This window comes from Podarcis raffonei, chromosome 10 (genome assembly GCF_027172205.1).
Source record: "Podarcis raffonei isolate rPodRaf1 chromosome 10, rPodRaf1.pri, whole genome shotgun sequence".
NCBI lineage: Eukaryota > Metazoa > Chordata > Lepidosauria > Squamata > Lacertidae > Podarcis > Podarcis raffonei.
Window position 1 is genome coordinate 14,957,281 of NC_070611.1, and position 15,758 is coordinate 14,973,038.

The window sequence follows — 15,758 nt, forward strand, 5'->3', positions numbered from 1 at the left end:
CAGAAACAGAGACGATGATGGGTAGAACTAGAAACATTGACTAGATCAATGTGAGAATCAAGACCATTCTGTGCAAGTCTAATCAGAAAAAAGTCTCATGGGACTGTGACAGGGTTGCTCTCAAAGAAGCATACAGGGGATTTTTTTGTTTTTTTAGAACAACAGAATAATAGCTGTTGTTTTGGAAAGCAAGTAAAAGTAATTCTTTCGATGGGTTCACACAAACAGCAAAAGCCTATCCATTTGTTCTCAGACATCCATTTCCTCAAGCCATACAAGCAGGGGAATTTATTTTCTTTAGAGAAACAAACATAAATTTAAATTAAACAAAATACTGCCACTTCCAGTTGCTCTGAAGCTACATAAGGAGGGGAAGGACAGCAAAGAAGAGTAAGTAGGAAATGTACAAGCAGAGAAGAAATGTTGTTGAGATGGGGAAAGGTGGCAGCTTCAAGAAACACTGAAGGCTGAATGGAATGAAGACAAGGGCTACAGACTGTCCACCTGTGATCTAGGCAAATAATTTAAAGGTTTCCTGTTCAATTTAACTGAACTCAAACCACAGCGATAACGACTCTGAAAGCTATCCTTGCTCTTCTACAGAAATATTAAGTTACTGAGTAAGAAGATTAAAAAAATTCTATTAACTTGTTTGTCAAATAGTGCCATAAAGCATTGCAGGTTTCATTCCCTATCAATAAGCTGACAACTAAAAGAAAATTAAAATAAAGCAAATTTATCTTTAACGTACCATTAAGGTAAATAAAGCATTGACTTTTAATGTTTTTCTTACCTCTGAGGAGGGATACATGGAGCAGATACTGCAGGCATAACTGTACAGGGTTCAGCCGGTGTCTTCTTTGACTTTTTAGCCTTTTTTCTGACTTTTGATGTGGACCTTGTTTTGGCAGAGCCCTCTTTTCTATAGAGGCCATTTTTCATTTCAGCTTCTCCATAAATGTTCAGAGGTCTCCGAATGGAACCTGGTGGTGTATGTACATCACAATATGCAGTCTTTTTTACTGAGAATGTCGTGCCACTACCAGTTAATTCTTTCACTGGTTCCATTTTCATATACAAACCAGCTTTTTGAGCACATGTAACATGGAATGCTGTGTAGCAGTTTGCTTTGTGGCACTGAATACAGGCACCAACACCTTTCTGTTTACAGAGGTAGCATGTTAACTTCCATCGGGCAGGGGGAATGTTCTTAACTCCATCTATTGGCTCAATAAAAACTGTATTGGCAAATCCAACTTCCGGAATCCAAAGAGCACAAACAACATGTCCCCATCGATCATCATCTGTCTTTTTAAAGGCACCTCCTTTGTTTGGACACAGTACACAGTCTACAGGCCGTGAACGGGACTGTAGACACTGTCTGCAGAGCCACTGGCCCTCAGGTATATATGGCACCCCATAACACTCCTGATGCACTGCTAAGTTACACACATCACAAAAAAGAATTACATTGCTGTTCTGACACTCTCCATCCATGCAAATACAACAAACTGCATCTTCATCAATTAAAGACTGATGCTCACCCTGTTTTTGAGTCTCACAATAAGATTCTTTCTCAAAACGGTCCATAAGAAATTCAAACATGTTTTGCGATACAACCGAGAATCCATCACTCTTTCGCTTTTCATTGATTATTTCTAGCCACGCATAATCTTCTTCATCCATATCATACTCCACTTCATTATCAAGTTCTTCCGAAGACTTTTCAATAAATTTATAGTACGATGGAGGCCTCCGGGGTGCAGAAGGTGGACTGTACTCAACAATATGCACTTTGGGTTCTGGAAGAGTACTTGCTGTAGACGGGATGCCATGTGCACTCGGAGACGTTTCATTTTTCTTTTTAACTTTGTTGTTTCTATGCCTCTTTGTTCTCAGAAAGATTGGTGGCCTTTCACTATTTTCTTTATTGCTGTTGCATTCACTTAATTCTTGGGCTGTAAGATCATCTTCTAATATAATTTCCAGGGGTTCAAAGATACTGATCCTGTGCAATCGCCCTTCAATTTCTATTTCTACCATCCTTTGAGCCTGGGCATAGGTCAAAGTTTCTCTAGTAGGGGAGTGTTTAATACTGCATGGAGAAGAAGAGTGCCTTGCTGAAGATACTCGATGACATCTTCCTTTCCTCCTCATTTGGTACTGATTACCTAAAATTAGAAGCATGATTGTAAGATGAAACTGTATATTTTAATATGAAAACAGGAAAGACAAAAGAAGAAACATTTTTTTACCTACTAGGTGGTTTCTATGATAAAAATTAAATGTAGTATCTCGAAGGCATTTAAAAACTATGAAACATAATACTTTCATAAGACCACAGTAAGAACTCCACACATTTTTGTAATTTAAGAAAACTCTTAACAATTCATTTTATAAAACATCCCTGCAGTTAAACAGATGTGTGTACTGTCAATAAGTCAGCCTTCCCCAACCTTAGCTACCCAGATGTTGTTGTACTACAGCTCCCATCAGCCCTACCTACTGGCCACAATGGCTAGAAGTGATGAAGATTATAGTTTAACAGTATCTGAAGAAACAGAGGTATAGCGTGATCTAGTAGCATGATATATTTACTGGTTTGCTGGTTACTGGAATTCAAAATGAGTTGGATCCAGAGAACTGTCAGAGAAAATCTGCTTGTACAATAGGGCTTTCCTGACTACAACCACCCCGAAGCTGCTCCTGAGGGTTGAGAGCCCTCGTCTAATGGCTTGGGATGAGAAACAGGGAGTTGCAGCAGGGCAGGTATATTCAGAATAATTCAGCAAGGTTTCAGAAGCATTTTTCTACTCACACAAGACACAAACAAGCCCATTTCTTAACAATAAATAGTAGTTCTTCCACTTATTATTATTCCATTTATGTGTTGCATTTTTTGCCTCGGGCAGGAAGTCATTTTTTAAAAACACATAAAACGTTAAAACCAGAAATGAAAAGAAAAACGTTAAAATATCCCATCCCCTCTAAAAGGCTATATACTGTTAAAAGTCAAAGGCCTGGTTGAAGAGGAATGTTTTCACCTCAAACCTGAAGCTATTTAGTGATGGCAACATAAGAGCCTCCCTGGTGACAGCATTGCTTAAATCCTATGCACGCTTACTTGGGAGTAAGGGACATTGAAGTCGATGTAAATATTGCGCTGATAAAAATGCATCCATAACACATTTTGCCTGATATTAAATAAAAGGGGAAAAAGACTAACAGCATGTAATATGCAGTACATTCATTAGTAACTTGAACAGATGATCGGTGAGCCTGTCTACAATCCAGTTCACATGTCATTTTAAAACATAGTTTAAAATAAACTATGGTATAAAGCAAGCAAGTCCAACAGGTAGATCATGATCTACTGGTAGATCACTGAATGTCTGTGGTAGATCACAGGTAGATCACTGTCTCCCCCCAAAGAAACTCAATAAGTTTGACTGCCCTAAAAAAGCTCATCATTTTCGCCCTGCTCCCCCCAAAAAACGGGCCTTCCCCCTTCCTAAAAAAAAAAGCTCATAAACTTTGACCTGAACCCCTCAAAAAGGGGTAGATCACTGCCAGTTTTTAACTCTGTGAGTAGATCGCAGTCTCTTGGGAGTTGGCCTGGTATAAAGTGATCAAACAGTGTGTTGGAGCACGTTGATTGAAATACAGTGGTACCTCGCAAGACGAATGCCTCGCAAGACGGAAAACTCGCAAGAAGAAAGAGTTTTCCGTTTTCCGAGGTGCTTCGCCAGACGAATTTCCCTATGGGCTTGCTTCGCAAGATGAAAGCCCATAGGGAAATCTCCGGGGACAGCGGGGAAGCGGAGCGTCTTCCCCACTGTCCCCGGACCTCTTCCGAAGGCTGGCGGTGGGGCGGAGAGACCTCCTCCCCCCGCCAGCCTTCCAAAGGCTGCTCCGAAGGCTGGCGGTGGGGCGGAGAGACCTCCTCCCCCCGCCAGCCTTCGGAAGGCTGCTCCGAAGGCTGGCGGTGGGGGGGAGAGACCTCCTCCGCCCGCCAGCCTTCAGAAGGCTGCTCCGAAGGCTGGCGGTGGGGCGGAGAGACCTCCTCCCTGCGCCAGCCTTCGGAAGGCTGCTCCGAAGGCTGGCGGTGGGGCGGAGAGACCTCCTCCCTGCGCCAGCCTTCGGAAGGCTGTTCCGAAGGCTGGCGGTGGGGCGGAGAGACCACCTCCCTGCGCCAGCCTTCGGAAGGCTGTTCTGAAGGCTGGCGGTGGACCGCCAGCCTTCAGAACAGGTCCGGGGACAGAGGAGAAGTGCAGCACACCTTCCCCTCTGTTCCCGGACCTGTCCTGAAGACTTGCGGAAAGAAAGAAAATAAAAATCCATCACCTTGTTTCTAATACAGGATGTCTTGAAATATTTTTAAAATGGCTCAAAGAAATGTGAAGCGAGAATCAGATGCTGATTTCTATGAAGGATTTGTTATAGCGACTAACTGACAGATGTCAACAACTACTTAAAACTTTTTTATTCTCCTTAGCTCCACAGTATTGAGGATTGCATTCTACTCTTCTATCAAGCAAAATGGGCCTCTAATTATGAAAAATGACTTGCACAAGGTCTTTCATGCAGTGGTTCCTCACCGACTCCTTCAGACTGCAACCCACAGAGCTCTCCAAAGTCAAGTAACATGGGATTGCACATGGAGGGCTACAGTGAGAAAGGGATCTCTCCCCACACCAACTGCGAGGAACAGATTTTAGGGGTAAAGAAACAACTCTGTTGCACAAGTAGCCTATTTTTTCTCATGGTCTCAATCTAAGCCATCACGTGAAATCCACAGAATAAAATCCAAGGTAGAATTTGTAGATATTTTTGTTCAACTACAATATATACATAATTCATGTTTGTGACCTACCGGTATATTACTATCAACAAAGATTGCTTTCCTAAGGTTCTTATTTTTCTTATGTAGAATAGGAACCATTTTACCTGATGTTATAGGATTTCACTTGTGTTTATGGTTGTGTAGCTTTTAATACATACTGTCTGGAAATTATACAGAGGATGGTATATTCTGTGTATGTATCTCTTTTACTTGCCTCTGAGAAAAAACAGTTTTCAGGTTCTGAGTTAAAGCAGACACTGACACAATTTGTAGTTATGAACCAACAAATGTTGTGATGCAGTGTAAATGAGCCCATAAAAAAATCATTTGGAGAAAACTTGGGGGGAACATAATTATGACTGATATGCTTGGGAAGAAGTGGGACATTGGTTCCTTCCCCTTTAGTGTATTGCTTGACTTGCTCATCAGTAGAAAAATGATATTTGAATGGCTCTGTCTTGTAATAGGGTCAGAAATTTGCTGGAAAATGCTGATGTTTGATACAGTACAGTACACAAATGCAAGTACGAGGCAGCACCTGTGAGGGATCCAATGTGCATCTAATGGGGAACAGGGCAAGAGAGAAAAAGAAGAGTTATGTTGTGAAAATTCACATGCCAAAATGTGAAAGAAAGGAAATACAGTGAGTTGATCTCAAAAACGAAAGGAACAAAATCACACCTTGGCCATTTCTCTAAACTGTCCTGTTTACAAACAGTGTAGGCAAATTTTATTGTTCTGTTTACAGCAATTATTTTTCATTCAATAAATAAATTCTGTCAAACTATCTGTTGAACAAGTATTCACTTAAGGCAGATTTTCCAGATGTTTTGATTACAACTCCCATCAGACCCAGCCAGCATGGCCAATGGTCCAAACTATCTGGAGGACAAAAGGTTGGAGAAGACTGTCTCACAGCATCAGATTCTCTCCCCAAGGCCACACTCTCCTTCACGGCCACAGGATCAATTTTACTCTTTCTATCAGGAACAAAACAAGACTATGACTACTAGACAATAAAACAAAGTATTATCTGGATAACCTCAGTGCTATTTTCCAGACTAAACTACAGCACAATCAACAATGAATTAGCTTCTTTGAACATGGACCACAATAAGTGGTCAACTTGTTTTAATCAGTAAAAAACTGTGGCTAGCCTTGATCATTTTGAGCCATACAACCATTCAACGTTACTAAGGAAAGCTTTGCTCCCCGAGGATTAGAATAATTTCATGCAGTTAGTAAAAGCGTATTAAATTAAATATAATTTTTTAAACCATTATCTAAGTTCACTCAATTCCTCTGGGAGGTTTGATAAAAAGCTAATTATTTCATTTCAGTAAGTGCACAAGAGGGTGTGCATCAAGTGCACTGAAGGGCCTATGCCACCTACACAAGATCACATATGCCTACTCCAGACTGTATTTAATTTTAAGTGCCCACATCACCGATAGCTCATGTGCATTCACGTATTCACCTTAAAAAGCACAGGAAGTAAAAATCCTTTGTATGTACACGTACACAGAATCCCCCAAATGAACAGGGCAATGGTCCTGTATTTCCATGTCCTCCAGCTCAGTATATGAACACTCAGTGAACTAGGCTGTTATAGGAAATATTGGTCTGTGTACAACTCTCATATCCACAATATAGTCAAGGAAAATGAGTTCGTGGTTTGGGAAGCACTCATCTGCGAGTGGGGTGTAGCAGGACAGAAATACTATGGGTATCCCTTGCCTTTGCGGATGCTACAACCACAACAGGAAGGTCCACGCACCCAGATGACAAGTATGCCAATGGAGTTAAAGTTGTAAAGGGTTACTAGTATTTGGTAATCTTGAGCAAAGCTCCCTATCTCCCTTCCTCCCACTGTTCCCCATGGACTACAAAGCTAGAACAGACACTTAAAGGAATGAATGCCTAAAAAAAACTTGCTCAAACATTTTATGGACACAGGCCCCAAGTCCTGCACGCCTTCACATGCAGAATGATTCTTAGGTCACAATCTTTTTTGTGTTATTACCCAATAACTGGTTGTGTTTGTGGTTTATTTGAGCTTAGACTGTCGTAATTTCTAAAGCTTCTTATACAGCCTTATAAAAAGAACTGAAGCACAAAACAAAATAGTATTTATAAAGTTATCACTGCAAAACTTAGCTTTGATATATTACTTTAGAAAACTGTGCAGACTGCAAAACATGTATCAGAAAGCAATTCAACAGGCAACAGCTGCTTTTTTAAAAAAGTAGTAATAGAAGACTACTGGATAGTAATCATCATTTTCTCTTCCAGTAACCGCAGCTGTTAGTAAGAAAAGAATAGGGTAGCTGTGCAATGATATCTGAAGACATAAAACAAGCAACACTCAACAAATGTCTGCACTGGGGAAAACATTTTACACATATTCATGGATAATGCATGGCACCAACTCTATTTGAAACATTTGTGTCAATGCCCTCCCTTCAAATGACAGTTCTCCCACTTCCCCATGTTAGAGGATGAATATTCCTTATTTTCAAATTGTGTTGACATTTCCCCCACAATAAGTACTTTTGGGAAGTGCAAATATTCCCACTAAATCTTTAATCACAAATACTGAGGGGTAAGAAAGAGGAGCAGAAGCCACATGAACTTTGTGAAATTGCAGTGTTTTAATAGCTAGTTCATCAAGTGAACACCCAAATGCAAGAGGCATCTATACAAACCTTCATCAAAATTGGCACTCTTATGAAACAGCCACTCAGACCTGTTCTGGTAGCTTGCAACTCATCTCCCACCTCCCCCTCTTTTTTTTTACTGGTTGCAGACTGAACTGCATCAAATCCAATGTCACATTTCAATTTTTGTAACAGAAAGAGGGCTATGTTTGTGTGTGTACACAATGGGGAGCATTTCTAAGCTTTTTATAGAGAGCTATTGCGACATAATCCTATGGCTTTCCATTTCAATGGGATTTACCCATTACATTGAATCAGAATGAATCCTTGGAGAGCCAACTGACTTAACAACCTTGTGAGGTAGGCCACTACTTCTCTCATTTTATAATTGGTGAACTGATGAGAAAGACAGAAATGGATCTCGCATCCAGACATTTTTAGATCCAAGCAAACTTTTAAAATACCCAAGCTGTGTTTACAGTACTATTTGACAGCCATAATTCATTTCAAAATCTCAGACATCATATAAATGAAAACTGAACTAAAACTGGAAGAAATTATCGTGCTAAACTACAAACTGTTTCCCCATGGATTTTAAAAAGAAGGAAAACCATGGGAAAAGGAAGAACCATGCAAGTTATTCTGAGAGCGTATTCCTCTATCATAAACTAGATAAAATCTAGTTCAGAGAGAATGAATTCTGCGTCTAGAAGAATGACAGAAAGAAATGCTTACCGTATGTGCAAACAACTATCTCAATGCAGCCCTGTTTAGAGAAGTTTTAAATGTTTGATATTTTACTGTGTTTTTAATATTCTGTTGGGAGCTGCCCAGAGTGGCTGGGGAAACCCAGATAGATGGGCGGGGTATAAATCATCATCAACAACAACAATTCTCGAAGTTCAGCAACAGCCAAAGCGTCTTAAAAGTGACATTTTATCACCAGACCACACAGCCAAAATAAAGCCTTCCTCAAGAAGCATACCGTTTGCGAGGCTTCTACCATAGTACTATAGTCAGGGTTTACCCTATCTGCAGTTCCCTTGGGAACGCAAAATAATAAATCACACGTCCATTTGCGGAGCGTCTTACATCATCTCTTGTTACAGAAAGGAAGATGAAAGCCTCTTCCAACTGCATGCCGACGAGTTAAAAGGCCCTGGTCCCTGGGAGGTAACGCTCCTCTTGCAAACTGCGGAACCCGGTGCACTGAATCCGGCCGGGCCAGCTCCCAGCTGGGAGTTACAACAGAAAGGCGAGGGGGGTGGGGAAAGTCGCGCTTCGCCCCGAAAACGAAAGCGAACTCCCCAGGAAGTAACCCTTTCCTCCCCGACGGGAACGAGGCGAAACAGGAAGACTCGATAGGTTTTGCGGTAGGCGCGGGCCACCCTCCCTCTTCCCAATCCAACCCCCCCTCTCGGTTTCGCGGAATGGTTGCGCCCTGCACGAGATTCCCGTACAACCCCCGCCGCCGCCCACCCCCTTCCCCGAACGTCGCCTTCCCCCCGCCCGCCCGCCCGCCCGCGACATCAACAACAGCGGGCGCCCCTCCCGCTGGCGCGCCGATGGTTCCTTCCCCTCCCCCACCGCCCCTCCCCTCTCGCCGAGTGGTTCCTCCCACGCCAGGCCCGGCGCCTTATCCTTTGCGAGGCCCTACCTCTCCCCGCAGGGCCCGCCTCGCTTTTCCTCCCCCCACCCGGGACAATGCTCGGGCCGCAAACATGGCGCCCGCCCGCCCGTGAGGTGGGTGGTGGCGCGCGGGGGTGGGGAGCCGCCGTTTGACGGGCCGCGGGCGCTCACCTGAGGGAGCTGGCCGACCCCTCCCTTGGCTGCGAGACTCCGGGGCTAATGGCGGCTCCCTCAGCTTGCTAACGCCGAGCGGCTGTGAGGAGACTGAGGGAGGGGCCTCGTCGTCCGCGCTGTCCCGGCCGCCTTGGGGCTCCCGGTGGCGGCGGCGGCGGCGGTTGCTGTCTCCGGCTGCCGCGACGCATTCGGGGGCGGAGGGCCGGCTGCGGGTTGGTCGCTGAGGCTCCCGTGGCCGAGAACCTTCCCCTCCTCCTCCTCCTCCCCCCTTCGGCACAAACAATGCGGCGGCTTCACCACAGCGCTCGCGCCGGCGGGGGAGGGGAGGGAGGGAGGCGGGGGAGGAGCAGCAGCAGCAGCGGGACGCGAGGGCGCCAGGCACCTCCCAGCCCCGCGGACGACGACGACGCGCGTTCTGGGGGCGGGGCCACAGAGGCCCCGCCCATCGCCGCCTTCGTCATCCGCCCGCCGCCAACCAATCCTCGCGAGGTGGGCGGGGCCGAGAGCGCATCGGGTTTGTTAAGACCGCAGGCTGCTGCCGGGTTCAGGGATGGACGAGGCGGATGGGAAGGGAGCACGAGGCCCTTTCTTGGGCAATCTTCCGCGGCGTGGCGTTTTCTCCTTGCGGAGCCAGGTGCGAGGAGAAGCTTTCGTAGGATCGGCTGGGGAGTCCTGACGCGTCAGGTTCTTTGCCACTCCAGATCCCACTGTATTTGGGAAGATTAAACGGATCCAGCCCCTTAGATCTTCATCTTCTTTGATGCAGAGGGCTTTAAAGCCTGGATCCGGTCCCCAACTTGGAGCCCGCCTTCACTGACATACTTTTGGCACTCCCGTGAAAGCTCACCTTTCCAAGTTTTCATGGATGAAATAATGGAATACTGAATGGTATAGGGCAGGCATGTCCAACTCCCAAGAGACTGTGATCTACTCCTAGTATTAAAAAACTGGCAGTGATCTACCCATTGTCATTTGAGGGAGGAGGAGCGAGCCTGGGATGGATGGCTTGCCCAGAATTTCTTTAGGAGGGAAGTGCCCAGAGTTGTTGACCTTTTTTTGGGGGGGGGAATTGCACAGTTTTTTAGCTTCCCCCCATAACTTTTTGTACATGATAAGGACCCAGCGATCTACCAGGATCAGCTGGGGATCTACTGGTAGATCGTGATCTACTGCTTGGACATCCCTGGTATAGGTTTTTTTATATATATAAAATATGCAGGGATTTGTGATACGTGAAATGAACCATAGAAAGAGAAGAAGGGAAGTCATTGATATCTTAAGGACATAACTCTCTGACTTTTAGAAGACATCTGAAGGCATTCCTGTAGCTTGTAGATCATAGTGAAAGTACATGAAACTATTATATTTCATTGGATGGTAAAAAATGCTTTTAATTATATGAATAATAATAATGATAGACTATTTATAGTCTACCCATCTGGCTGGGTTTCCCCAGCCACTCTGGGCGGCTTCCAACAGAATATTAAAAGGTTAAGTAAAAAAAATAGTTTACTATATTTAGTCTGTCAGTGGAGGGGGAACATTTTTAATGGTATGCATTGCCACATGTTCTGTTAGTAACATAAACATTTGTATTCTTTATGTTACTGAGGATATTTTCTGTTTCCACAGGCAACATCTCTATAGTATTAGGATTTAATACTGAAACATTGTTATTGGAATGTTGCCCTTTGGCTCCTGAGAAGTTGGACTCCCAATTTCCATCAGTCTCGGCCAATATTGTCAAGGATGGTTAGAGCTGTAGTGCAATAATACTCTGCAGGGCTCAAGGTTCCCTTATCCCTATACTGCAAGCTTTATGGCAATAGTATGTGAGCACCCCTGTTTATCTGCCATGTGACAAGTATCTGCATGGAACCAGGTCTCAAACTGAATTAAGTAATGCTCAGGACTGTCACACAATAAAAGAATAAAAGTGTGAGAAGTAAAACTTTAGAACCCACAGTAAGATGCAATTCCAACATGTGATGTAAACACCCATATCAATCAACAATCTTAAATAAGAGTTTGGAAACAAATGGCCTGAAGTTAGTTTGTAGCAAAGATGCCCAACATATTCATATGGCGATAATACAAATAAAAAAGAAGCTGAATTCTGTCTATGTTATGTTAATTTTAGGGAATGGCCAGCTGTCCTTGTTCTCAAGGGATTCTTGCAAAAATACTAAACTATTTCATTCCCTTATCTGTAATTACAGCATTCTAGTACTTTCAGTTATACTTTTAAAGAATTACTTTCTGTATAAAGGGTAACATTCATTGAAAGATAACCAAGTATTCAAAATACAGCTCACACTACATATTTCAGGCCTACATGACATAATGCATTACAACAGCCTTTAATTACAAGCCTTTTTTTATAAGTCCTCAGCTAGTGATAAAATTATTTAAGTTAAATGATTCAAATCTGTCATCCCCATTTTTTAATCTTCCTCTGACCTTCTCAAGTTCCTCCATATCACTGCATTTTAAGCCAGTTTCCTTCTGCTGGGGAACTAAAAACAAAGCGTTCCTATTATCAGCTTTATTAGCAACTTAAAGCTGCATCCACACACTTCTTTACTATGAGCCAAGTATGTTGCTGAATGCCGTACTTAACAATCAACTCTCCTTTTATTTTTTCATTGAAAGGGTTAGATATAACTTCATTTAGATACAGCAGGGGGAAATGGAGTGTAGGACCAGTGCTCCCCTCCCCAGGGCATACTCAAGGGTACTCAGTATGGCACCTTTTTGTTGTTAAAAATGTGCTACCTACTGTAACAACTTCGTTGTGAGTACTGGCACCTATTTTTCTAGAAAAAGCACTGCGCAGAACTAAAACGTAAAGGTAAAATCTAAAGCAAACAGCAGGGTCTTCAATAAGGCCAGCTACCATGTAACAAAATAGTGAGCACATTTTATAAGAACTGTTAATTTAAGACACACACACAGAGAGAGAAGATGAAAAAAAAAAGATACAGGGCATTACAAAAGCCCCAATGTTTCATATCCCAAACTATGTTTTTTCTTGATTCAGGTAGGTAGCCGCGTTGGTCTGACACAGTTGAAATATATTAAAAAATAAAAGAAATTGTCCAGCAGCAGCTTAGAGACCAACTAAGTTTGTTCTTGGTATAAACTTTCGTGTGCATGCACACTTAAGATACCTGAAGAAGTGCGCATGCACATGAAAGCTTATACCACACAAAAGCTTATACCAAGAAAAAACTTAGTTGGTCTCTAGGTTGCTAATTTATTTTTCCTGTTTTTTCTTCGCACTCCCCATTTTGTGTGTGTTTAATAACTAGCCTGAGCGTTCTAAAAAGGTAAAGGTACCCCTGCCCGTACAGGCCAGTCTTGACAGACTCTAGGGTTGTGCGCCCATCTCACTTAAGAGGCCAGGGGCCAGCGCTGTCCGGAGACACTTCCGGGTCACGTGGCCAGCGTGACAAAGCTGCATCTGGCGAGCCAGCGCAGCACACGGAAACGCCGTTTACCTTCCCGCCAGTAAGCGGTCCCTATTTATCTACTTGCACCCGGGGGTGCTTTCGAACTGCTAGGTTGGCAGGCGCTGGGACCGAGCAACGGGAGCGCACCCCGCCGCGGGGATTCGAACCGCCGACCTTTCGATCGGCAAGTCCTAGGCACTGAGGCTTTTACCCACAGCGCCACCCGTTCTAGTTCTAGTTTTGCCTTATTTATCCTTTGGGAGAGAAAGGGAATTTTTTTGCCTCCCTTGACACAGAAAGGCTTACTATTAACAGTTTGAAAAACTCTGCAATACAAATGATGGAAAATAGAGTAGAGCCTAGCCATTTCGTAATGTGCTTGTTTAATTTGTTAGTTCAGGTGGTGGGCCTGTACCTAGTTAAAGAAAATCACTGTAAAACCAAATTGAGTATATATACAGAAGCTGTTGTACGAGTCATCTTGCCTAGTGTTCCCATCACAGCTTTATCTCCCTAATTTACAAAAGTTTATTACAATTTCATTCAGAAACAACACCCAATTTCCACAGACTATCTGGACCTAATTAATCAACATCTTTTAAGACTTGAGACAGACAAAACTGCACCACACATACAGCTCTGTATCCTAAAGAGATCTTTCTCACACAAAAGAGCTGTGTGATGTTTTCTCTTGGTGCAGGTCCAAAGTCATACAACTGGTCTAGCAACTAAGGTAAATTTCTGTTATGTAAGATTTTAAAAGTACAGCAGCAGGGGAAAGTTTGGACTGAGAGTGGTGGTACTGGTAAACCTCTTACAAAATCATTTGCATGCTAAACAGACAAATGTTGAGTCAACAAAACCCATAATCTGGTAATTGCATGGGTGAATCCAGTCTGATGGTGTGTGTATTTAGCCAGCATACAAATTTCTCTTCAGGATGCTAAATATAAACAGGTATTGGTTAGTGTCAGAACATGTGGTCTTGCCTGCGAGACAAAGTCTCAGATTTAACTGGTATCTCTAGCTAAAAGTTTTCAGCTATTAAAACTAGAAAAAAACCACTCTGCTGAAAAGCTGCTGTCTGTCAATAAGTGCTATGCTAAATGGATCAATCTAATTTGCTTTAAGGGTACACTCCCTCCCCCCCACCACCACCGACAGTTTAATTATCAAAATTAAACTCATCCCCTTACACAAAGAAAACAATGCTGTAAGGGTACTCTTATGCTCATACAATAAATTCTGGAACAATACCAGTCTTTGTGTAAATCTTAACAAATTCTACTGTACATCACGTCTCCACACATTCACAGGCTGAAGTCACACCTGCAGACTAATATCCAGGAGTAAGCAAGTACAGGCATACATGTGCATAGGACTGTAGTCTTATATGGAAGATCTATGTAAGTGAATCACCTTTATATGATTAATTGCAATATTTAAGATCGAAAGAGTTTCATTTCATTCTGGGTGGAAAGTATAAATTATGTATTAAACTTGCTATACTTCCATGTCAGCTCACAGAACAAGCATTGTCAAGGAGAGGGCACACCTAATATTTATGGTGCTCAGATGCGCCTTTAATAATTGGATAGCAGCAAGAGTTTGGGCAGATGTAGGCTGCAAGGTTATAGCACCACAGGGCTTGAAATATCTGCGTCTGCAAGAACATCTTTCCATGAATTCAAGATGCCCCACCTTCTATTGCATCCAGTCCTCCTTCACCACTTCTGCCTTATACAGCTCTTACAGTGCCATAACACCTCAACTTACAGTGCAATTATATGAATGTCTACTCAAAAGTGAACCCAGCAAACAGCCTTTACAGAGTTTTATTTAGTTCCTTCCAGGAAAGTGTGCACAGGGCTGAAAGTGTTCACAACATGCACCAAGTGACCAAGAAGCACAACCTACAGCTTTTCAGCCCCACAACTGCCATTCAGCTGTCATGAGTCACAGACTCTGAATAAAAGCGAGAAAAGAAATCAAGCCGAGGGATTCCCTCAGGAAATTTCCCTTTTCTGGAGTTAACAACTTTAGCGTAACAAGTTAACCTAAACGGCTGTAGGAAGGGCTCGGCTGACGACTTCGGGGGGGGGGGGGGGACCTGTTCCAAAAGAAGAAATCCTGGTGCTCATGTACCTTCCAAGACTCCGATATCTACGCAGCTGTCAAGGCTGCAATTGTATGCAAAAATTACTCGGGCAGCGAGATCCACGGTGCTGGTAGAAAGTTTCAAGTTATAAAATAAAATAAACCCCACCCTTCCGCCTTCGTACATAAAAGAGCTTAATGCGTTGGGAGCTTCTCGCAACACAGGAGATCCGAATTACCACTGGGGAAAGCGAGCGACAGAGGCCAGCCGCGAAGCGTGAGGAAACCTAGCCAGATGTGCAGGGTATAAAAAATATTATTATTAATATTACAATTATTATATACCCTCTGAGTCGAGCGGCATTTCCTCCTGGGTGAAAACATGCCTATCGGGAGCCCTGGCCGCCGCCGAAGCCGCCCTTTTCCGCCTCACCCCGTCTGTCTCTCTCAGGCGGGAGAGCGCAGAACTCGCACTCAGGCCCCTTCGGTTGGCCTCCTCACCCTCACGGCAGAGAGACAGAGAGGAAAACAACCACCACCACCCCAGGCAACATCTACAACTGGGCCAGGATACATTAGTCTATCATCATCATTATTATTATTATTACTACCCCACTCTGGACGGCTTCCCACAGAATATTAAAAACACGATAAAGCATCAAACATTAAAAACTTCCGATCTCACTGTTTCCCCCCCCCCAACATCCACCGTTGGCGGCCATTTTATCCGCCTTGGCCAGGCGCGCGTCGCTCTCCCGATGACGCGCCACGTCGCGCGCGACTACGACGCTCCCCTCCGTCTTCGCCCTACCTCCCCTTTCCCTCCCCCCACCGGCCGCGCGCCGCGCGTGGCACATGCGCAGTGCGCGGCGTGGTCGGCCGAGCCGGGTGTATGTGTGTGTGTGT

General features: G+C 43.8%; 1 protein-coding gene across 5 annotated transcripts in view; it reads right to left on the reverse strand.

Annotated features, from left to right (window-relative positions):
- The window catches only part of BRD1 (bromodomain containing 1), a 41,932-nt gene extending 32,237 nt beyond the window's left edge, over positions 1–9,695 (reverse strand). For 2 of the 5 annotated variants that reach the window (XM_053404517.1, XM_053404516.1), the window contains exons 1-2: positions 9,301–9,693; positions 794–2,171 (exon numbers count right to left, since the gene is read on the reverse strand). In XM_053404517.1, the coding sequence (XP_053260492.1) occupies positions 794–2,157 (1,364 nt within the window). In that variant the 5' untranslated portion in view covers positions 2,158–2,171; positions 9,301–9,693. Of the gene's footprint in view, positions 1–793; positions 2,172–9,300 lie in introns of all 5 variants that reach the window. The other 3 variants (XM_053404515.1, XM_053404518.1, XM_053404519.1) reach the window with 3 other exon arrangements.
- Positions 9,696–15,758: the final 6,063 nt, after the last annotated feature.